Consider the following 25,504-nt stretch of genomic DNA (forward strand, 5'->3'; position numbering starts at 1 on the left):
CCACTTTTTAGTATAAAACAGTGTGGTTGCTAATGAGAGAAAAAAAAGTTTCTCTTGATTCAATTATTGCTCTACTAATGAATTTGTTTTTCTATCCTTGACTTTAGGCAGCCTTGTTTTTGAGAGCCATTTTTAAACTCAATGAACAGTGCCACCTGGATTGAAAGCCATGTACTATGCAAGGCTCCAAGGAAGAGTAGCTGCCCAGTTTCCATGCTCCATTTACTTCTTTCCTGCTTTCCTTCTCCTTGGAGAACTTTTGCATGGGAAGCAGCAGACCTAGTCCATTTAACTTTCATTAGCAATGAACAATGGTGTTGGCTGGATGGTACCAGGCAGCCTCTTGTGAACAGAACTGGTGTCTTATTTCCCCTTTATGCCCCACTGCAATAGAGGAGAAGCAAAACTGGGTGCCCTTGTAACTGACCTATTTCACATAACAGTTAGGACCACTCTTACTCCCACATCACCAGTTATATAATCTTGGCTTCTAGTTGGTGTTCCTGCCTTACTCCTGAATATCTTCCTACCTCTTCAAAAGCAACACCACCTGAATTAACCATCCCTACTAATTTTCAGTTCTCAACCTTTCCTGACTTGCATAAGTTTATAAATGAGTCACTATACTTCTGCTGTATCATACTGGGGTCATCTTTTCTCATACCCCTCCCTAAGCATCCAAGTGAAAATACTTTCCAGATCATGTTGAACATATCTCTTAAATTTCCCACAACTGTTTACTCATTTTTTATTATAGTTCCACCCTCACATTGATATCTGTATCATTTTAGCTACATTGAGGCAATAATAAGTCCCATTACTTACTCAGCCATGGCCAATAGAGACATTTCTACCTGTGGTACTATCTTCCCTTTCTACCCAAGACCTGCTATTAGTATGGTTGATCATGGTCCATGAATGACCTATTAGAGATACTATTTTCCTCAATCTCCTTGGTCTTTTTGACCTTCACTTCCATTCATCAGCAACCATCAACGCCAATATTTATACCCTAGATCTTGTTAAAATGTCACAAGCTCTTACAGTCAACTGTCCTTGCATATGCAACCCTCTATTTCCATCATTCTGTTCCCTGATTACTTTGGGACATTCAGTCACTCATCCCCTTTCTTCATTCCTAGCTATTAGCCCTCCCACATGTCCTCAATCTTGGGAATCCAATCTTAGGAATTTGTGGCTTCTTTCTCTCTTACATGCCACAGCTCTCACTGGCCACCCTCTCCTCCTTCCCTGCCAGGCTTCCTCCCCATATCTTACTTGTCTCACCTGATCTGCCCGCCTACAGGTCTGACCTGTGTATAGGCCACATCCTCAGCCCTACCTCATTTCTCAAATGCAGACCCTAGTGTGTCTCATTTGCATGATTCAGATCCTTTAGTTGTTCCCTGATGCCTTTGGGATAAATCCCAGCTCTAGACAAGAAGCTGTTCGTGATTTGGATCCTACTTCTCTATCCAGTTTTACCTTACAACAAGATCCCCCCTAGGGCCTAGATGCAGTGAACCACCCTCAGTCCCCAGAGGGACCTGTGAATTCTGTGAATTTCAATCCCTTGCCCATGGCACTCTCTCTCCCTGGAATGTTCTTCCCACATCTTCTTCAACTGGCAGTTGTCTGTCTGCTTATCTGTTAAGTCTCAGTTAAGACACTGCATCCTCTGAGAAGTCATCTCTACCTATCAGGCTCCTCCCCACCATTATGGATCCTCTCTGTATTCCTCCATCTGGATGAGCCTTTTCAGACCTTCACTAAAAGTACTTCCTGTCTTACGGTTGTCTACTTACAGCATAAATACTGTGACTGTTAAGGTAAAAGATCTACGGCCCCAAACACTTAAGGGTAGTGGCTGTGCCACCAGTACCCAGCTCAGAGCCAGTGCTCAACAAGTGTTTGTGAGTGTATAATGTTCCCCTTCTTCTGAGTCATTGGTTCCTTTATTAGCGACATTTAACTTCTGCCTCAATTGCCCATTATGGAACTGCTGCCAGTTTATATAATTGCCAACTAAATATTCCCTGTAGTTAGCTACTCTCTTTTTCAATAAGTTCAATTCATGGAGGTTCTTTTTACAAAAAAAAATTGCCTCTTTTTATGAAGCAAGATGGAACATAATAAATTATGTTATTTCTATAAATGGCCTATTGAGTAACGGTGCAACCAAAATAAATTCCCTCACATATTGCAACACCAGTCTTAACATCTCTCTGGAAAACTGAATATGGCCTACATCAGTGGTTCTCAACAATGGTGATTTTGTCCCTCAGGGGACGTTGGGCAATTTCTGGACACATTTTTGGTTGTCACAACTTGGGAAGTATTACTGACATCTACCGAGTAGAGACGCACTATCATCCACGGCTATTGTTAAGAATGCCAAGACAAAAAAAAAAAAAAAAAAAAAATATATATATATATATATATATATATATATATATATATATTAAACTGGGGATTGAAGAATAGGTTATAAATCATTGGGCTAAATATTTAAGTCACAGAAAAAGATCTAGATTAGATCAAAGGAGAAGTTCCCAACAATGAGATTATTGGAAGTTAAAATGGATCATTATTGAGAGAACTATGGCTCTTCACCCTGGGTGCACAGCAAAATAACCTGGGAAGCTAGAAACACTACCAGGACCCAGCTCCATTCCCAAGGGAATCTAATTTAATTAGTCACGAATGGGATCCAGTCATGGGTATTTTTGTGAAAGCCCCCCTGATTATGCTGAGGAGAACCAGGGTTGAGTACCAATGGCTCAAAACAGAAAGAAGAATCCCAACAACCTGTGCTCAAGCAAAAAGTAAACTTTTTGTTTGAAAGTTTACTTTTATGTGAAGTTTCCTTTTAACCAAAAGGAAACTTGATGCTCTAGGAATACTGCATGTATCACTCCAGCTCATGCCCAGGCATTGGGCCTTGGACAGCTTTATTTCTGCCCTTGTTGACCAAGTGTAAGAGATCTGACCCTTGGTGCCTAAAGTACAGCCAAGAAAGAGAATCCGCTGCTCTAATGGAAAGGTAACCTATGGAACTTTACTATCTGACCCCGGAGACACCTTTGTTTAGGATAGTCTCATGTTTATGCAGACATAAGGAGCCATTTATGTATTGGCTGGTCCATGCATGTGCTCACAACTCTCTAGGAAGCTTCCCAGGTATAATCTGAAACTGGCCCCCATAGGCAGAGGGCAGAGAGAGAGGAGGAAAGAGGCTTGTCAGGCCAGGTTAGTAGTTGGCAGTTTTAAAAATAGCAAAGGGAACTTACATATGAGGCGTGCTTTGGGCAGCAGCAAGACAAGTAGATCCCCACGCCACCCTCCAAATCTTAAAAGCTCATAAAGAGGTTTTAACTGGGTTCAGTCACATGTGCCAGGAAGATATTTTCAACATCACATCGCCATCTCAAGCCTATGTCCTTGGAGCAGGCTCTGGGAGTGAGAAAGGCAAGCCGAACCCACATTTCAAGGACAGGGTGGGGGTGAGGAGCCTTTGAACATCTGGGTCCAGCTCACAGGTCATTTGTGGTCTTTTTGATCACATTCCCCAACACTGTTACAGTTGTTCTTAGACGCTCATGAACGAAAAGATGAAGTGGCCAGAATTTAAACCCTAAGAATGTTCAGGATTGGCTCCTTCATTTGCCACATTGGTTATATTTCACAGGTGAACTGGGATTAAAAAAAAAAAAAAAAAAAAAGATAAAATTCCCAAAACAGGGCTTGGATCAATAGTGCATCTTTTCCAAAGATCTTTTGCAGATACATTTCATAGATTTCTCTTTTGTCCCAGAACCATGCCATTTCTCTGAATAGAATGACAGAGGGGACATTAGTTATAGGAAAATTGTAGCTTTTGTCTGTACTGTAGGCATTTGAACCAGGCCATATAGATTACTACAAACAGCTGTAGAATTAGTGGTTGTTAAGCAACAGCTGAAATGAGGTAGTTAATTTGAAAAAAGTACAATAATTTGAAAGTCAAAAAGAGAAGGAAGTAGCACAGATAGTTCCTGACTTAGGATGGCTGGACTTAATTTTTTGACTTCATGATGGTGTGAAAAGTGATATCCATTCAGTAGAGACCATACTACAAATTTTTTATTTTGATCTCTTCTTGGGCTAGCAATACATGTGTGATACTCTCTTGTGATGCTTGGCTTATCTAGTGATGCTCCCAGTCAACCACACGATCGTGAGGGTCAACAACCAGAATACTTTGCAACCACTCTGTTTTCACTTTCAGTACAGCATCCAATATTATATGAGGCATTCAACATTTCATTATAAAAAAGGTTTGTGTTAGATGATTTTGCCCAACTGTAGGCTGAGGTAAGTGTTTTGAACGTGTGTAAGGCAGGCTAGGCTAAGCTACTGATGTTCAGTAGGCTAGATATACTGAATGTATTTTCGACTTATGATATCTTTAACTTACAATGGGTTTATTGGGATGTAACTCCATCATAAGTAGAATCTGTAGTGGATGTGGCAGGTGGAATCTGGATAGGGCAGAAATGGAAGGAAAGAAGACATTTTGGGGTGCCTGGGTGGCTCAGTTGGTTAGGCATCTGACTTTGGCTCAGGTCATGATCTCATGGCTTGTGAGTTCGAGCCTCACATCGAGCTCTCTGCTGTCAGCGCAGACCCTGCTTCACATCCTTTGTATCCCTCTCTCTCTGTCCCTCCCCTACTCACACTCGCTCTCTCTCTCTCAAAACTAAACATTAAAAAAAAGAGTACAGTTTAATCTAACATGGCGTGGGTCTTTTTTTCCCATTCATTCTACAATTGAAGATGCTGAGCTTCAGAGAGGTTATGAATGAGACTCAAGAAGTTGGATGTGCAGAGCTAGAAATATAAGCCAAGTCCATCTCACTCCAAAGGTTCTTCAGGGTCTTCACATAAAGGCCAGGTCAGAAGAAGCAGCCAGGCTAAACAGCCCATCCATACTGTCAGTGCAGAACCCAACGTGGGGCTCAAACTCATGAACCATGAGGTCATGAACTGAGCCGAAACCAAGAGTTGGATACTTAACCGACTGAGGCACCCAGGCACCCCTGCTCACTGGTTCTTAAAAGAACCTCACATAGCTGCGGGTTTACATGGACTCCAATAACCATGGCATAGAAGTAAAGGCCTAGTGGGGAGAGCTTGATGCCTGGGTGGAGGGTTGGATATATGGAGAGGCTGAGAAGGAAGTCCCTATGGAGGGAGGAGAGAACACAGGCATTGCCCCCAAATTTCAGAGTGAGTTTTGCTAAGCTGACTTCAGTGTCCTGTGCAGGCTGCTATAATCAGAAATACTCATTTTAATAAAGGTGATTACATTTTCCATTATGAAAATAACACATGCTCATTATACAAGATGTGGAAAATAAAGAGGGGGAAACAATCCTTCTTGGTAAGACAATTGCTATTAAAATTGATTGATTGTAATTCTTTCTAGTTTTTTTATTCATATAATTCATATTCTTGTGATCATGAATTAAATGTTTCCTGCTCTTATCACTTAGAATTGTAAAACAAGCATTTTCTATCTTTCATTTAACATGTTATAATATTATTATAAATTACTGTACTTTACAAAATTATAAACTATTCTATCATATGCATTTACTACAATGTACCTAACCTATTGTTGAGCATTTAGGTAAGGATATTTATTACCGTACACTTTAGAATGGAGTTACTGGATCAAAGATACAGAAGTTTTGAGGACCTGAGACAGTTAGGGGGGCTGGATTCTTGCTTAGATAGGCCTTTTTAAAGGAGTGCCTATTCCTAGATTGATCCTCAAGCTTAGCCTGTCCATAAATTCTGTTCTGTTAGTATCAGGAATGATTGGTTCTTAGGAATTGTATAGAAGTGAACTAAACTCATGTATAATGGAAATTTGAAGCACAGCATGGAGGTATGGAAGTCATTAGTGCTGTTTGCCAAATAATTCTCCACCTCCAGACACACTATAGGATTGTCTCCTGCTGAGACATGAGTCTAGTCCTGATGAGGAGTAGGGTTTGCAAGAGAATGCTTATTTGCTGCAGGAAGACACTCCAGAGTGCTCTTTTCTCCACTGTGGCTGGCAACTTTTGAGGGGATGTCTGCTCCATCACCCTGGCTTCTTGAATAACTAATGAGCAGAGGCCTCTGCCAGCCCTCAGTGGCAGAGTGAGCTAGGAACAAAACTTTACCATCAAAAGTCACTGAAACTCGGAATTTGGTTGTTAATGCAGCACACTGTAACCCATCATCACCGTACAAAGGAGATTTTAACATTAGCACGCTTAACATATTTAATCTCTGTAATTAGAAATCAACTAAAGTTAAAAGATTCCTATTAGAAATGAATCACAATAAAAAGAAATAATTATATATTTCAGCTGTTACACAGCCCTTGCTTAAGAGTACTGTGATGTTCAGTGTCATTAACACTCTCTTCCCCAGATAGTCTGAGCTGGGCAATGCCAACATGTACCTCCCTCTCCTTTCCTACACTTTATTTTTATTTTTATGTTTTTACTTATCAAGTTTTATTTTAATTCCAGTGTGATTAATATACAGTATTATATTAGTTTCCAGTGTACAAGATAGTGATTCAACAATTCCATAGATCACCCTGTACTCATCAGGACAAGTGCACTCCTTATCTCCATCACCTATTTCACCCATCCCCCCACCCACCTCCCTTCTGGTAACCATCAGTTTGTTCTCTACAGTGCAGAGTCTGTTTCATGGTTTGTCTCTCTCTTTCTCTCTCTTTTTTCCCCTTTGCTCATTTGTTTTGTTTCTTAAATGCCACATGTGAGTGAAATCGCATGGTATTTGTCTTTCTAGGCCGTACTTCATGTAACATTACTTTCTCTAGCTCCATCCACATTGTTGTAAATGGCAAGGATTTCATTCATTTTTATGGCTGAATAATATCCCATTATTCCATGAATGAATATATATATATATATATATATATATATATATATATATATGCCACATCTTCTTTATCCATTCATCTAGCAATGGACACATGGACTGCTTCCATAATTTGGCTATTGTAAATGATGAAGCAATAAACATAGGGGTCATATATCCTTTTGAATTAGTTTTTTTTTTTAATTTTTTGGGTAAATACACAGTAGTGCCATTACTGGATTGTAGGGAAGTTCTATTTTTAATTTTTTGAGGAATATCCATGCTGTTTTCTACAGTGGCTTCACCAGTTTACATTCCCACCAGTAGTATACAAGGGTTCCTTTTTCTCCAAACCTCATCAACATTTGTTGTTTCTTGTGTTGTTAAGTTTAGAAATTCTGATAGGTGTGAGGTGATATCTCATTAAGTTTTGATTTGCATTTCCCTGATGATGAGTAGTGTTGAGCATCTTTTCATGTGTCTGGATGTCTTCTTTGGAGAAATGCCTGCTCATATTTTCTGCCCATTTTTAAACTGGATAATTTGTTTTTGGGGTGTTGAATTTTAAAAGTTCTTTATGTATTTTGGATACTAACCCTTTATCGGATGTGTCATTGGCAAATATCTTCTTCCATTCTATAGGCTGCCTTTTAGTTTTATTGACTATTTCCTTTACTGTACAGCAGCTTTTTATTTTGATGTAGTCTCAATAGTTTATTTTTGCTTTTATTTCCCTTGCCTCAGGAGATACATCTAGAAAATTTTTGCTATACCTGATGTCAGAGAAATTACTGCCTATGTTCTATTCTATGATTTTTGTGGTTTTAGTTCTCACATTTAGGTCTTTTATCCATTTGTGAATTTATTTTTGTGTATGGTGTAAGAAAATGGTCCAGTTTGATTCTTTTGCATGTTTCTGTCCAGTTTTCACAATATCATTTGTTGAAGAGACTATCTTTTTCCCATTGCATATTCTTTCCTCCCTTGTCAAGATTAATTGACCATATAATTGTGGGTTTATTTCTGGGTTTTCTATTCTGCTCCATTGATCTATGTGTCTATTTTTGTGCCAGTACCATGTTGTTTTGATTATTAAAGCTTTGTAGTATGACATGAAGTCTGGAGGTAGTTTTTCTCCAGTTTTGCTTTCCTAAGATTGCTGTCACTATTCAAGGTCTTTTGTGATTCAATACAAATTTTAGGATTGTTTGTTCCAGTTCTGTGAAAAATGCTAGTATTTTGATAGGCATTGCATTAACTCTGTAGCTTGCTTTGGGTAATAGAGACATTTTAACAATATTTGTTCTTCTAACCCATGAGCATGGAATGTCTTTCCATTTCTTTGTGCCTTCTTCAATTTCTTTCATCAGTGTTTTACAGTTTTTAGACTTTCACCTCTTTGGCTAAGTCTTTTCCTAGGTATTTTATTATTTTTGTTATAATTGTAAATGGGATTGTTTTCTTAACTTCTCTTTCTACTGCTTCATTATTAGTGTATAGAGATGTAACAGATTTATGTACATTGATTTTGTATCCTGTGACTTTACTGAATTCATTTATCAGTTCTAGCAGTGTTTTGGTGGAATCTTTCGGTTTTTCTATATAGAATGCCATGTCATCTGGAGATAGTGAAAATTTTACCTCTTCCTTACCAACATGGATGCCTTTTATTTCTTTTTGTTGTGTGATTGCTGTGGCTAGAACTGACAGTACTATGTTAAATAATGGTGGTAAGAGTAGACATCCTTGTCTTGATCCTGACCTTAGGGGAAAAGCTGTCAGTTGTTCTCCACTGAGTATGATGTTCACTGTGGGTTTTCATATAAAGCCTTTATTACGTTGAGGTACGTTCCCTGTAAACCTACTCTGTTGAGGGCTTGTATCATGAATGGATGTACTTTGTCAAATGTTTTTTCTGCACTATTGAAATGATCATATGGTTTTTTATCCTTTCTCTTATTGATGTGAAGTATCATGCTGATTGCTTTGTGAATATTGAACCACCTTTGCATCCCAGGAATAAATCCCACTTGATTGTCCTGAATGATTTTTTTAATGTATTGTGGAATTCAGTTTGCTAGTATATTCTTGAGGATTTTTGCTCTATGTTCATCAGGAATATTGGCCTGTACTTCTGTTTATTTGTTGTATCTTTATCTGGTTTTGGTATTAGGGTAATGCTGACCTCATAGAATAAATTTGGAAGTTTTCCTTCCTCTTCTATTTTTTAGAATAGTTTGAGAATAATTGATATCAACTCTTCTTTAAATGTTTGATAGAATTCCTTTATGAAGCCATCTGGTCCTGGACTTTTCTTTGTCGGGAGTTTTTGATTAGTGATTCAATTTCCTTGAATTGGTCTGTTTAAATTTTTTGTTTCTTCCTGATCCAGTTTTGGTAGGTTATATGTTTCTAGGAATTTATCCATTTCTTCTAGGCTGTCCAATTTGTTGGCATAAAATTTTCATAATATTCTCTTATAATTGTTTATATGATGTTAGGTGTTATTTCTCCTCTCTCATTTGTGATTTTGTTTATTTGAGTTTTCTCTGTCTCTCTCTATCTCTCTGTCTCTGTCTCTCTCTCTCTCTCTCTCTTTCTCTCTCTCTCATGAGTTTAGCTAGAGGTTTATCAATTTTATTGGTTTTTTTTCCAAAAAAACAACTCCTGGTTTCATTGGTCTGTTCTATTGGTTTTTTTTTTTTAGTATCTATATCATTTCTTTCTGCTCTAGTCTTTATTGTTTCCTTCCTTCTGCTGGGTTTGGGTTTTGTTTGTTCTTCTTTTTCTGGCTCCTTTAGGTATAAGGTTAGGTTGTTTATTCCTTTTCTATACTCTCATTGCTGGCCATGCCAACTCCTGATAGTCACAATCTTCTTTAATTGTTGTTGCCTTTATTTTAAAAGTCATAAGGTATGCTACTTTAAAAATGAACAATTTAGAATCAAATGAAAAAGGTCTGCTTTCTGTCCTCCCTACTAGCCTACCTCCTTGGGTTGAGTTTGGAGTAAACCCATCCAGGCATTTTCTTTGCAGTTCCAAGTACAAATGAAATCCCACTCTTCATATTCTTAACATCTTGCTTTTTTACTTTGTTTTTCAATTATCTATTCATGTTGGTGCATATTTACATGTTTCTTTTGAATGAGAGCAGAGTTATCAATTTCAAAGATTTAGTATCCTTAATTTAACTGGTTTCCTGTTGATAGACATTTTTGGCCTTTCCAGTCTTTTGCTACTATTAATGCTCCAGTGAACATCCTTATAAAATGTATAATTTGCACACTTGTGCAAATTAATTCAGAAGGAAAATTCCAGAATTAGAATTCTGAGTTGCAGGGAATTTGCAGCTTAAACGTCGATAAATATTGTCGATTCCCGTCCCAAAGGTTGAATCAATTGAATGGGATTGTACATCAATACAGTGTGAGAGTTCTCTTTCCACTCTCAAGAATGCAAGGTACTATCAAATATTTTAAATCTCTGCCATTATAATCATTAAAAAAGGGTATTGTGTTACGGTTTAAAGTGCATTTCCTTAATAATAGGTGAGTTTGTGCTTGTTCTTTCTTTAAATATGTTAATACCTTTAGTATAGTGAGCCTTAAGTGGACTCTTTCTCCTTAAGGTGAGTTGTTTTTATTATTTGAATCTCAGAGAATAGCCTTATTTTTAAGCATTGAAGAAGTACCTCAATATTACTGTTATTCATTTACTGAATAAATAGGGCTCACAGCATTTCTAAGACCTTGATATATATATTGCCACTGGGATGTTTTATAATGACTTCATCCAAGGCAGATGGGCTGGGAATTGGCCAGCCCTTGCACCTCTCAGTTAATTGATGTGACATATAATTTCATTGCAGCAATTCAGCTTTGTGTCCTTGCCCACTGATGTACTGGAAATTGAGGTGAAAGACAAGTTTGCTAAGAGCCGCCCCATCATCAAGCGCTTCTTGGGAAAGCTGTCGATGCCCGTTCAAAGACTCCTGGAGAGACACGCCATAGGGTAAACCTGTGACTGAGACCTCACTATCACTAAGGCTTCAGTGAGCAGACGAAGGGAGGCCTGCAAGCTGCAATAATATAGCCTCATGGTGGTATTGAATCTCTTTGGCTTCTCCCATTAATTCTGTTGCTCGAGCCACAACATTCAATTAAACAAACCCTTACCTTTCCCCTTTTCTGTACCACTGGTTACTTACACAAGAGAGCAGAAAATCCTAAGACAATATTGAAATAAGCCCTTAATGAGGCATTTTTCTAGACAGGTAGAAATTAAAAATTTGTTTTACCATGAAGAATATTATTTCTGCTTGTGGGATTTAATCATTTGAGATGTTTGTATTACAAGATCAAATGCTAGGTTACTAGAGTAGAGAGACTTAGAAAATGCTGGATAGTATGTATGGAATTTTAAAAGCACGAATTGTCATGGGCAACTGCAATTATGTTACTCGCAGAATTCAGTTGTATATAAGAATGTTTCTGTATCTTTTACATTCATCTCCACTCATGATTCTCATTAAAGTGAACTCTTACCAGGTAAAATATTTATATATAATATGTGTTTCCTTAGTTAACAGCTACTCTATTTGAAAACACTGGGTATGGCTCTCTGGCCATAAATGTATGCTATGCTATACAATGTAATCCTTAGAAGGATATCAAAGGAATGAGGAGAATTTACAGAATTTCGAAGTGTCTTCAATTAAAGCTTTTTGGATTTTCAGGACTTTGGAATCACTAATGATTATCATGGAGACACTTAATTAGAACCACATGTACAGCTGTATGCATATAGACATGCCATTAACTCTCAAGCCAAAGGTAGAGACATTTATGGAGCTACAACCATGTGTCAAACACAGGGTTTGCACTTTCCATTTATGGAAATCCTCACAGGATTAAACAAGCAAACAAATGTACATAAAGAATGCAAAGCAGTCCCTGGTACATAGAGACTAAACTGCTCTAAACTGTTCATTTTTTTTTAAATAGAATATTACATGATTTTTAAAATAAAGGCAACTCAGAAGCCTCCCTCAATTCCTTTGCCTGTAACACCCCAGCCCTTCAATGGCTCTCTGCTTGCCCTGAAGTCCTATAAACAGACCAGGGTGGAGTTTCAAGGTCTATATATGGGGCCGTGATGTTGGTGTAGTTGGACACCAGCCTACAAGTCTTGCTTCGGTCCATCCTGCAGCAGGCCACCTTCTGAAGCACTCCACAGCTCCTCACATGGAGGAGGTTACTCCAGTAACCATGATGGCATATTTTGTTAGACATTATATATATGTACCGCAAGATATGTATCTGTTGCTGGCGATGTCCATTATTAAGGGCATATTTGGGAAATATCAGCCTGCACAGGAAAAGCAGGCAAAGATACCCATCTTTTTTGTTGTTATTGTTGTCTTTTGGGGGGCTTCTTTTGGCTTAGAACACAGGTTGGCAGGTAACTTTCTGTTAAGGGCCAGGTAGTAAATATTTTAGGTTTTGTAGACCATATAGTCTCTGACTACTCAACTCTGCCATTGTAGCATGAAAGCAGCCCCAGATGATGAGTAAACTAATAAGCATGGCTGCATTCCAATAAAGCTTTTATTTGGGGAACTGAAATTGGAATTTCATACAATTTTCATGTGTCACAAAATATTATTCTTCTTTTGCTTTTTTTCCCAACCATTTTAAAATGTAAAAAACTCATGGCTTTATAAAAATAGATGGTGGGCCAAATTTGACCCCTGGGCTGTAGTTTGCTGACTTCTGCTTTACAATATTCGAGAGGGATTTCCTTGAAGTTTTACATTGTTGTTGAGCAGATGTAATTTCCCATCTTTACCTTAAGACCATTTCCTATGTACCTGAGTGGATCATCACCTCCTATTAGCAGGGCCTCCCTGGGCTTGTCTACTTCACCCACTGGCATAGAAACCATGCTGTAGAATCTTTAAGGAGAGGTATTGACCAGATCTGTAATGGTGCTTATTTCCTTCTAGGGATAGGGTGGTCAGCTATACACTTGGCCGCAGGCTTCCAACAGATCATGTGAGTGGACAGCTGCAATTCCGATTTGAGATCACTTCTTCCATCCACCCAGGTATTTTTGGCATGAATTCATGTCTTGTCCTAGCAGAGGGTCAGTGTGTTCCTTTCTCTAAAATACAATAACCGTGGTTCTCTCCAGACATGTCCTAGGTTTTGTGGTTCTCTCTCTTCTCCATTTGAGGCCCAGAAGCCAGTGATCTGTTCTGGAAACCAGATTGCTGTCCCCTTGATTGAGAGGCTCCTCTTCATTCTGGTGACCCAAAGGTAGAGGGTTAGACAGTGGAGTGGGAATTGACAATGAGGCCAACGTGGGTATGGAGCCATGTCTGATTTATCATTTTACTTCCAGCACCCACATAGGAGGTGCTCAATAGATACTTAATCATTACATACATGAATGAATGAATGGATGAGAAAATGAATGAATGTGATACATGTCATATTATTGAAAAACTATTATTATCCAATGGATTTATCACAATGAAAAACATAAGTTGGACAGAAAATTTCAGAATCATCCAGTGTCCAGTTTTTCAAGCCAAAACACATTTCCAAATAAGAATGATGAGATGCCTCCTAATTCCACTTTAGCTCTTCTCCTGAACTCCCATACTAAGTGTAGATCATGCTGAGAATTAGCCAGTCCTTCTGGGCCACATTTACGAGTTGCTGTTAAAGCTAATGAGGCTTTGAAAACTCAGGGTCTGGAGTTTATCACTGCCCGCTCATTAAAGTCCTGTTGTACTTGTCTATGCCCAATATATAATGCAGATTGGAAGAAAACATGCTGACTGTTTGGTCCTTTCACTCAGCCTTTTCTTCATCCTGAGAATAAAATTGACTCCTCCCTCACTGTAGCAAAAAAGAGGGCCTGTGGCTCACCAAGAGAGATCATTCCTCTTGAATGAGTCAATTGCACTAGTGCTTCTGAAATGGGAAGTTCACACTGGGCTGGGGATCCAATAGATAAAGCACCTGGGAGGAAGGAGAACTAAACAGTGATTGCTGCTCCTTAAACGGTTGCTTGATGTGGAGACTTGTTTATTTTCCATTGCAATAACCTGCAAATATTGGAGGCCTCCGGGTCTGAGCTACCGAAGGACTGTGGTTGCTCCCATCAACTAGCCATTTTCTTCTCTGTAGTTGCTAAAAACCCAGCTTTCCCATTCTGCCACCTGGTGGACCCAGCCAGAGGAAACACTCTGAGCAAGTATTAACCTTACTGCCATGCGCAAGACCCTCTAACCCCACCACGGCTTCTCCGCAGTCTTCCGCCAAGCCAACATTGTTGAGCACCCGCTATGTGCCGGGAACTGGGTAGTTCTAGGCTTTGGATATTTTAACCAAAACTATGAATTCCCTGGAAACAGAATTCTGAAATATATCATGACAGCAAATTGTCATTAACAGAAGAAGTCCTTACAGATTTTTTTTAGCAGAGCTTTGGCCTATGAGAAACCTTCATCCACCCTACATCCAATATCCTCACGCAGAAATCCCTTAGGATGGCTTACATGGCCGGCAGAGTACACTAATACACTAACCCCACAATGCGCTCTTGTGGAAGAAATGACATTTTCTTCTCGCCCGCAGATGATGAGGAGATGTCCCTCAGCGCCGAGCCTGAGTCCGCGGACATTCAGGACAGCCCCATGAACAGCCTGTTGGCCAGCAGCCGTGGGGAGCCTCCCGGCGAGGCACCGGAGCTCCCCAGGGGCTCCAAGCCCGAGCCGCCGAGCCAGGGCAGCGCCGGGGACGCTGCCGGGAACGGGAGCCTGGAGCTGGCCGAGCCGGTTGAGGAAGCGGCAGGTACCAACGAGGCAGGAGACGACGGCGCGGGCTCTGTGGGACCTGACGGGGCTGGGGAGCTTCTGGGCCCGGGGCGTGAGGACGCCGAGCCCGCCCTGAGTGCGGAAGAACTGGCGGAGCGGCTGGAGCTGGGTGGGGAGGTGCCCCCACCGGGGCTGCTGGAGGACAGCGAAGGCCCGGGCGGCACCTGGGAGCCCGAGGCAGAGGAAGAGGCCACAGAGAGCCGGGCGGGGGGAGAGGAGGAGAAGGAGCAGGCGGAGGAGGAGGAGGAGGGCGACGTGTCCGCCCTGGGGCAGGGGGAGGACAGGCTGCAGCTGCGGGCCTCGGTGAAGAGGAAAAGCAGGCCGTGCTCCTTGCCGGTGTCCGAGCTGGAGACGGTGATCGCGTCCGCCTGCGGAGACCCCGAGACCCCGCGGACACACTACATCCGCATCCACACCCTGCTGCACAGCATGCCCTCCGCCCAGGGCGGCGGCGCCGCGAGCGACGACGGCGCCGAGGAGGAGGCCACCCTCCAGGACGCCTCGGAGAAGGACGGGCTCAGCGAGGTGGACACGCTAGCTGCCGCGCCGCCTCCCCTCGAAGAGGATGGGGAGGAACTCGAGGGGGCTACTCCAGGCACGGCGACCCCCGGCCACTCCGGCCTGACCAACGGCCTGGGCCCGGACGGCGACACGCTCCCCAGCACAGGGAGTGAGAGCGACTCGAGTCCCCGGCAGGGTGGGGACCACAGCTGCGAGGGCTGTGACACGTCCTGCTGCAGCCCCTCCTGCTACAGCTCCTCGTGCTACAGCACGTCCTGCTACAGCAGCTCCTGCTACAGCGCCTCCTGCTATAGCCCCTCCTGTTACAACGGCAGCAGGTTCGCCAGCCACACCCGCTTCTCCTCCGTGGACAGCGCCAAGATCTCTGAGAGCACCGTCTTCTCGTCGCAAGACGATGAGGAGGAGGAGAACAGTGCGTTCGAATCTGTGCCCGACTCGGTACAGAGCCCGGAGCTGGACCCGGAGTCGGCAAATGGCGCCGGGCCGTGGCACGACGAGCTGGCCGCCCCCGCCGCCAGCGTGGCAAGAACCGTGGAAGGTCTGGAATCCCCCGTGGCAGGGCCAAGCAATCGGAGAGAAGGTTAGACCTCAAACCTGATCAGAGTGAGAATAGGACCAGCAGGGGGACACAGGTCTCACCAACATGGTTTAAAAACAAGTGAGAGGATCAGTCTCCAGTGGGGTTGCTGGGGCAATGTACGCCTGTCCTGTACATGTATGTGTGCATGCGTATATGTGTATGTAAGTATTCGTGACTGTGAGGAGCAGACATCCACCACCTCTCAGGTAGACACCAAGAATCACAACTAGCACACTCATGTGAGTGTGCACTTGTATGTGTGCATCTCTGTTTTAACTAATCGTTAGAACTGGTTAGTGTACATGTTACCTTTCTAGTTTTGACAGTGACCAGAGCACCAACAGGAGTATCTCATGATATAAGCAGAAAATATTCATCAACATTCAGTGGATAATGTATAAATACCTGCTCACTTCCCAAAACATACTGAAGATTAGCAATAAATGTTAATATAAATTGAAAGAACATTGATTTTACCTCTGCTTTAGAATTTAACTTAGCCTGTGTATATATGGATATGTATAGCTTACATATATTTGTCATTATTTCTGTCTGCTCAGTTCTCATTATTGTTGGTTTTGTTTTTTGTTTTGTTTTTGTTTTGTTTTTTTACTATTATTCAATCCAAAAACAAAAACAGTTCACCCATTTCTCTCACCCCCACTCCCCCCGGCAACCATCAATCTGTTCCCTGTTCTCTTGAAAAACTACAAGACAGTAATGAAAGAAATTGATGAAGACACAAATAAATGGAAAGGTATTCCATACTGATGGATTGGATGAATCGATATTGTTAAAATGTCCATGCTACCCAAAGCAGTATTATTGCAAGATTGCAAGATTCCATGCAATCCCTATCAAAATTCTGATGGCATTTTTCACGAAAATAGAACAAACAACCCTATAATTTATATGGAACCATGAAAGACCCCAAATAGCCAAAGCAATCTTGAGAAAGAAGAACAAAGCTGGAGGCATCATGTTCTCTGATTTCAAACTACATTACAAAGCTATCGTAATTAATTACGGTTTTGTTTTTTGTTGTTTTTTTGTTAGTTTTGTTTTGTTTTGGCTATTTTGGCTAATGGAAGGAAAAATAACAGGAATTCGTAAATTGCTTTGTTTCAAGTGGGATTCTAACCTAAAAGCTGCCACCTTCAAGTTTAAAATGTATTCAGTATTTTAACTCAAGATGTTTCTTTTTAGTCATGCCTGTGGAATCGTATGTAAAATTAATTCACATTTCTTTATCCAGAATTGGGAACCATTTTCCAGTCAAGTGACATTGACATGGGGGAAATAATTCAAAGGGCACAAAATAATATGAAATAATTCAGTTGTTTTAAGAGCAAAAAATATAGATTCTGCTATTTTTCTGTTCTACTGTTTATATTAGCTTCCAAACAAAGGTGGTGGTATTGTCTCTAGATTGTAAGCTCATCAAGGGCCAGAACTGTATTTTCTTTATGTTTCATTCTTAGCACCTACACAAATTCCTGACACCTATAAATTTTTATAGGAACCAAAGTGAGCACAAAAATTCATCCTGAGTATTTAGCAATGCCCAATTCTACATTTCAGAAAGTGGTACATGGGCTAAGGAGAAGTGCGAGGAGACTGGAAAAGAAAGAGAAACACAGAGAGGAAACAATAGTGGCATAGAATACGAAAAGGCACAATTGAAAACGGGACAGACAATTCCTTTCTTTAATGTGGATGTTTTGAGTCCCTTTGTTCTGGGCCAGATGCTATGTGCTGAGCACAGGGAGATGGATCAGTGTCAGAACGTGTGAAAGGTGCTCAGTAATTATTAACAATTAAAAATAAGTATAGTATAAGGAGATTTGGGGATACACACATAAAGGGGGCAACTAGGAGCTGGCAGGGATATTTTAGTCCAGAGGTCGGCAAACTTTTTTTATAAAGGGCCAGACAATAAATATTTCAGGCTTTGTAGATCAAGAGATAAAATTAAGCAACTCTTCTCACCAAAGGCTACTCTTTTTTTTTTTTAACAGTTTTACCTAGCTCACAGCCATATAAAAACAAGGCCAGATTTGTAGTTTGTCAACCTGCTGCAGCCTATGGTATATATTTTGACTGCTGCGTTGGGAGACAACCCACATATGATTAGTTGAAAATTGGCTCAGTAAACAATTGCCTTCATATATAAAGGCATTATGAAAACAAAAACAAAACAAAACAAAACGCTGCCCATGCCTTTGAGGGACTAACAGCCCAATGGGGGAAAACTCCTCTTTAACAGAAAGGACAGGAAAGCATTTCAGAGACCTAGTGGAAGTCTTTGCAGGGAAGTTTTCTAAAGACATTTCTGAATTCCTGAATTCTGCAGACTATAAACTCAGCAGAGGTTAAGAAGCACCTACAGGCTTCACTCAGGTGGTTGCAAGGGGCAATCCGAAGATTCCTGAGACTGTCAATCTCACGAAGGCTGGGCATATGTTGGCGCGTGACTTCTTCACAGCCCATCTTCTCCCCTGTCAGCAGTGAGCCCCTGAGCTACCTGTGTCAGTGATGTGGCTCTGTCCCTCACTGGTACATGCTCTGAGAAAGCAGGGCTTCACCACAACCCACCCGATATTTGCACAAGAATCTTCTTCCACAAGAATCACTGGTGCCCCCTTACTGTGACTTCTAAGATTGCAAATTCTTTCAGTTAACTTAGCAAAGGTAGACTTACCATACCCATGCCCACAAAACTGCATCTGCAGCAATTTGGGGAAGATGTGTTCTGTATCTATTTTTTGCTTTTTTTCCCCCCTCTGTGAAAACCTCCTTTTTAACCTCAACATAAAATACTTTTTTAAAAAGCTGTCCACAGATCGAATGAAAAGAGCAATATAAAGTTGTGATTTGAGCTCGGGCCCTGGAGTCAGGCCTCCTGGGTTTAATTCAGCCCCGCCACTTTCTGGCTGTGATACCCAAGCCGAGTTACCTGAGTGCTCTATGCCCTTGTCTGAAATGGGTGCAGAGGTAGAATCTATTTTAAAAGGTTGTGGGAAGGATTAAATGAGATAATACATATGAAGCGCTTGACTCTCGTTGAGTGAGGGTTCTTCCAAGCAGATAAGCAGTGAGGCTAACTTTTTAAGTGGAGTATGTTTCCTTCTCAGGGATTCTAGCAGCTCTGAACACTTGCTTTGTGTTTGAGGCAAGGGTGAGTGAGTGGAGCCGTGGCCTCTGCAGAACAGAATCGCTTGCTTCTTTCGTGCGCTCCATCCATTCAGTAGGCTGAGCTGCGCCCGTCACATCATTGCATTTGCTTGGGTTTCACGAGCAGGCGGGGTCAGCTCCATTAACCCCAGCGAGCGGCAATATTATGTTTCCACTAGCTTGGAGGAGTAATTAACCTGATTGGTTGAATTAATTACAAGAGGTAAGTTTGTTGTTCTTTTTAAGAAACCAAATTGAAAATGCAGCAGCTGGTGACATAACAACTGTGCCATTGCTTTTTAGTTTCTGACACGAAACACCTACAATGACAAACATGAGTGTGAGATCCACTAAAAACAGAACCCCTATCTGAAGCAGGAGTCAGTTCATAGGAGCTGTGCACTGAGACTCCACCCCGGGATTTGAGTCACATACCAAAGTTTGCACAAGAAACCATGCTATATACTTAACATTTAAAAGGATCCGTTGTTCCTGAATACATCTCTGTTTTTGCTTTACAGTTAGCTCTAGGAATCAAACTGCTAAATTCAATCTGCCTAACTTCCTTCCTAATTAATTTCATCAGTTTTATGGATCCAGAATGAGAAGAAATTACCGTCCTTTCCATGTATGGACATTCTAGGAAGTTTTTGAAATGTGAGATCCCATAAAGATCTTAACCACCGGTTTTCAGTTTCTACCCTTTTTGACTCAAGGGATAATGGAACACGTGATATTTCCATCAGCCATGGAGGGCAGAGGAAGGAGAAGGCCTGACTTTTGTCCTCTGGCTAATAGGGGCTATATTGAGAGAGCCATGAGCGTGTGAGCTGGAGGGATACCAGTCTGAATGGGGGCTGCCTCGTGACCCTTCTAGCTCTCCAAAGGTCAAGAGCAATTGCCTCTGATAATATGCCCCAAACAGCTGGTGATTTGGCCTGCCTTCCACATAGCCACCCTCATGCAGTATTACCAGGACCTGAGGACGTCATGAGATAGGAACATCATTTTAGGACATTGTTCAGTCTATTACAAGTGTGAATGACAATAATATCAGCTATGTCTATAATAATCGAGGCATGCATTCTGTGGATATGTCTACTTCTAAAATCTCTCCATGTCCGTCTTTCTTCCTTCTATCCCACTTCTGTGTTTCAAGTTTTCCTGTCTCAGTCTTCCTGCCTCTTATCTACTTCCTTCGTCTCTTGTCCTTTTCTCTTTCCAGAGCACCCTGACTTGTCTGGTTTTTCCTCAAGATAATCTGGAACAATCACAAGGTTCCATACCTGCTTGACTCCCCACCCCAGCCCCTACGCTCCCATACTACAGGAATATGCCTTCTTGGCCCACCAGTTTCTCAGCCCCATCTTGGAAAGGCACCATCTAAGAATGTCATTCCAAAAACAAAACCTGAAAAACAGCATCTTAGCAGCCCTGTGATGAAACCGATCCAGATAAGGACCTATGGTTTTACACTGGCTCACCGAGTTTTATGGGACCTTAGAAATGCCACACTTCCCTCAGACAGGCCTGTTTCTTTAGCTGGGCTAGAGTCAGGCTCTGCTCATTTTCTTTTGTGTCCCTGTCTGATGCCACCTTCCCATCAAAGAAAAGTCAGGTGGTTATAGAATCAGACCCTGATCCCCACATATTGGTCTGTGTGGTACAGATCATAGTCATGAAGTGTTTATTTTCTTTGGGGTTTGAAACAAAAAAGTGCCCTCTACTCCCTCTCTCATGAATGACTGTAAATGTAGCAAACTGACATAAAAAACAGATTGCCCATCCTGGGATTTTTTTTTCTTGTACTAGTTTGTTTTACGGTCATGCGTTTTTGATGGCGTTGCTGCAGCAATGAGTGAATCTGAATGTCTTGACTATCTTGTCCGTAGGTGAATGTCCTATACTCCATAATTCCCAGCCAGTAAGCCAGCTTCCTTCCTTGAGGCCTGAACATCATCACTACCCAACAATCGATGAGCCTCTTCCACCAAGTAAGCTTTAGTTTTTAAAATCTATGTCTTAATTCTTCCTATCAAGTCTAAACAGGTCAGTATGAACTTGTATGTACACATCCAAACTCTTCCCCAACTCCATACTTCACACTGTGATCAAAAATCAATATGGCACCTACTACTATAAAAATGGGGCATTTTTGACTAATGATTTCAGTATGTGGTCTTGAAGAGATAACCCAGTATTTTCAGTGCCCCCTCACCTTCTGAAACAGAGAGTATTTCTTTACAAGACTTGACTAGTCCTTGCAAACTGTACCTGACCTTTAAGTCCTAAATTCTACTATTTCATATTTAAAAGTTCACAGGTCAAAATAGAATAATTCTGTTGTTCTCCATTGGACCTATTATGCCACAGGCACCTCCACATAATAAAACATTCCACCCAGCAGAATGAAAGAACTTGCGTTTTCCTTACTATTAACTTCCATCAATAGGAGACAGTCTCAAATTTCTTCTGTAGTTCTTAGGGGTTTCCAGAAAAAAATACATGCGTATTATCTTTAGGGATGGTATTCCACATCATTTTCTGGTAACTGCAAAACTGCAAAACTAAGAAAAAATGCCTATTCCCTGATGCATCGATTCTTGATAATGTGATATATTTTGCATTTGCACCATTCTTGTCCTATTCAGTTGTAATTTATCACTGACAAAGCAATAAATACCTTGAATATGTAAACATTTAAAAGAACACTGTATTTGTTTTGGGGGGGGTCAAGGCAAACATTATGTTCTTTAACTTTTGATAACTGATTTCTTTATTTATACATTGATTTATGGATAGTCCACAAAAGACTAGTAAAATTTCAGTGTCTATACTTTCTACTTAGCACTTATGTAAAAATATCTATAACATGTTCTCTCCAGTGAAGGAACACTTTCCCCACAATAAATAACCTATCAATGCATGTATGCATGAATTGACTTCCAATCCATGTAAGAGTAATAACTAGTTATGTACACAAACCTTGTAAATAATTGAATGTAAGTATATTTCAGAGAATTGCTTTATACAAGCTGCTTTCAATAATGAAAACAAGTTCATAGATTTCAATTCTCTGTTCATGCAACCCTGAAAAATATTACAGAAGCTGATAGTGAAGCCTTACAACAGAATTTTCTAGGTAATCTCATATGGTACATGGATGACTTCATTACTGATATTCATTCAACAAATATTCATTAAATGCTCACTCTGTGTGAAGTACTATGTTAGGCAAACAAAACAGACCAAAGATCCCTGCCCTCATGGAGCTTATAGTCTAGCCTGACAGAGACCTATGAATAATAAGAAGAGTGAATGAGGCAATAGTATAACATGTTAGATGGTAATAAGTGCTATGGCAGAGCATGAGCAGAGCATGCTAAGGGGAATTTGGAGTATATGGCTTTAAAATGGCTGGTTTGCCATTTTAAATAGGGTGGTCAGGTAGGCTTCATTGAGAGGCAACATTTGAAGCTAGCCTTAGAGGAGGTAAGAGGGTTATCCTTGGGGAGGAAAAGCTTTCTGAGAAAAGAGAACTGCCTGCCTGGTACGTTTGAGGAACAGCATGGAGACAGTGTGTCTGGAATGGATTTAGGAAGGAAGAAAGCAGTGGCTGATAAGGTCAGGGAGATATCAGGGACTGGATCACAGAGGGCCTTGTAGATCACTTAAAAGCTTCGGCTTTTACTCTGAATAAAAGGGGAACATTGTAGATGTAGAGAAAAGGAATGACATTCTCTGACTTAGGTTTCTATGGTTGCTCTGTTGGCGTCAAATTTGGAAGAGGAAGGACAGAAGCATGAGACCCAACCTAAGGTTATCACTGTGGCCCACGTGAGAGGCAGTGGTGGCTTAGGCCCAGGTGGGAGCAGTGGAGGTGATGAGGACTGGTCAAGTTCTAGACATATGTTTTGTAGGTAGATTTGTTGACAGATGTGATGTGATGTGTGAGGCAAAGATAGGAATCAAGAATGACCTCAAAAATTTTAACCTAGAAGGATGGAGTTGCCCTCAACTGACATGGGAAGGGAAGGCTGATGATAGAGCATGTTTGGGTGGGAACGATCTGAAGTGTGGTTTTGATCAAGTTATACTGGAGATGTTATCCAGGTAGTGATGTCAAGAAGGCAATTGGATATGTGGCTGAAGTTCAAGGGAAAGGTCTAGACTACAAACATGGTATTGCATTTGTTAAAGTAAAAAGAAAAAAAAAGGGGGGAGGAACAGTTTCACAGGCTTTTGTTAGTATAATAACTAAAAATGATACATTATTAGGCTCTACATTGTTCCTAGACTTCTTGGAAAAGATATACTTCTGTATCTTATAGGTCTTTCAGTCACAAATGAATGACCCTAACTTGCCCCACCATCATGAAGGTAATCACTGGCAGAAATATATTTACACAATACAGTCCTAAATCCATCAGGACATGCTGAGGCCTGAAATTCTGTCTTTCTTTACACAATATGTGAAAGTAAATTCTTTACAAAGCAATCCAGAAAATACACTTATAATCTATAAGTGCACTTAGCTATTACTTTCTGAATATTTTTAAGAACTTAGCACTATGCATTTACAATGAGCACTATTTGTTGTTTAATATATTGACAGGATGGCCTGTCCACCTGGCTTGCCATCCTTTTCCATGAGAGATTTGGAAATATGGAAACTTGTACAGTGAAATTGTTATTACCACTGCACTATTCTCTAATGTTTTCCCTAGCAAATTTCTGAGACTTGAGCCATGTCTTTGAAGGAATCCTTCCTTTACTATAGGAACCTGGAGGGCGGAGGCATTAGTTTCTCAGCAGTGTGTCCAGGGGACCTGGCATGGTGTCACTCCTAGAGAGTGTTGGGAGGAGTGTGTTTAATTGAACTAAAGACCACAATACTCTTCAAAGATTAATGTTCATTCTTTGTTGGAAGACAGTCATGTTGAATTCAAGAAAAAAAGTGTCCAATTGCTACTAATTTGGGAATCACTGAAATTCCAACATTAACTACCTAGTAGTTACACATATGCACAATTTCATCAGTGAGCTAATTAACATTTACAACTAACAGTTGAGCTGGATTATATAGTAAGCAATTTCAATCAACACCTCCTAGAATATAGTTGTACAATCTGACTGCATTTTCCTTCAGTTTGTCTTAGATAAGGTAAATTTGGTGTTTTCTGGTATTTTGGTTTTCATTGGGCATTATTTGACAATTCCTCAGGTAAATGTCAGACATAAGCCACAATCTTCACAAACAGATGTACCATGCACATGTAATACCAAAATTAAACCAAATACATTGATTTTTTTCCTTAAGAAAATTGCGAGTTGCTATGTCATTACCTGAATAATCATTTTTCAATAGAATTGTTAATATCTGACCTACTCCCAAAAGCTATTGCTTTTTTCACTCAAAAAGCTGAATAGTTTCCCTCCATTTGCAGCCATTTTTGCTTTTTCTTCTTTAATCAAATGCATTTTTCAGCATAACTTTATCATGAAGCTGTTATTTCCAGCACGTTTTCACATGTGGACTCCAAAAGCTTTGCCCATTGCTGTACAGCAGACATTGCTCTTGTGTGTGAAGCTCAGATATGTATGTATTATTTCCAGCTCTCCCAGTTTCGAGGACTTTTCCACCCACCCACACACCCCCCCTTATGTATTATGTAGTGTATCATCCATGCTTCTACCTTTTAGTCTGTTGGTTTTGAAATCTGAGAAGTAAAGGAATTTATCTTAGTCTTGGGCTCCCTCTGCTGTTTGCCATGGTTATTTATCAACAAAGAGGTATTTAAGCGCTTGATGTGTGTTAATAGTTGTTATTGGTTTTGTTTTGTTTTGTCAAGAGATATTTGGCAGCCACAGGTGGGTTGAATATACACTGTGAACCTACAACTTGTCAAAAGGATGGTTTAAAGGGATCAAATCCGTCCATTCTTCCTCTCAAGAGGAATGGCAATCAATCAAGGTTGCTAAGTATTGAATAGAGGTCCTCTGAAGTTTCAGGTACAGTATCTTAGAACTGTAGTTAAAGGTGGCTTGAACGTGAGGGCCATCATTCCCTCAGCCACTAGTTGCTGTCCCTCAGATTTAGCAAAAAAAGGATTCTCCAGCATCAGACTGTGCACTCTCATTGCAAGATGCTTCCAGTGTTCCAGCTGTAAGTTGAGTAGCCAACAAGATTGACATGATGGAAATTGTTAAAGGAAGAAATAAAGTAAATATCAGCCTTTCTCTTTAGAAAATGTTAGACTTTTTAACACAGGTCATATTTGAGGAAACAGTTACTGTTTAAAATGGCCCAGCAGAGAGGCTGAGTCCAGTAGGCTCTCTTTTGGAATGCCAATTCAGTACCAGTACCTCAGAAGTCAGGGCAGGTGCTGTGAGCAGTGTCTGGCCTTCAGCCAGTA

At 40.7% G+C, this 25,504-nt stretch overlaps 1 protein-coding gene across 4 annotated transcripts in view; it reads left to right on the forward strand.

Moving 5' to 3' along the window:
* The window catches only part of HECW1 (HECT, C2 and WW domain containing E3 ubiquitin protein ligase 1), a 420,473-nt gene that overhangs the window by 295,092 nt on the left and 99,877 nt on the right, over positions 1 to 25,504 (forward strand). For 3 of the 4 annotated variants that reach the window (XM_053218663.1, XM_053218662.1, XM_027071591.2), the window contains 4 exons: positions 10,796 to 10,938; positions 12,932 to 13,032; positions 14,574 to 15,914; positions 20,981 to 21,082. In XM_053218663.1, the coding sequence (XP_053074638.1) occupies positions 10,796 to 10,938; positions 12,932 to 13,032; positions 14,574 to 15,914; positions 20,981 to 21,082 (1,687 nt within the window). The remainder of the gene's footprint in view (positions 1 to 10,795; positions 10,939 to 12,931; positions 13,033 to 14,573; positions 15,915 to 20,980; positions 21,083 to 25,504) is intronic. The other variant, XM_027071594.2, reaches the window with a different exon arrangement.

The sequence above is a fragment of the Acinonyx jubatus genome, chromosome A2 (assembly GCF_027475565.1).
Source record: "Acinonyx jubatus isolate Ajub_Pintada_27869175 chromosome A2, VMU_Ajub_asm_v1.0, whole genome shotgun sequence".
In the NCBI taxonomy this organism is placed as follows: domain Eukaryota; kingdom Metazoa; phylum Chordata; class Mammalia; order Carnivora; family Felidae; genus Acinonyx; species Acinonyx jubatus.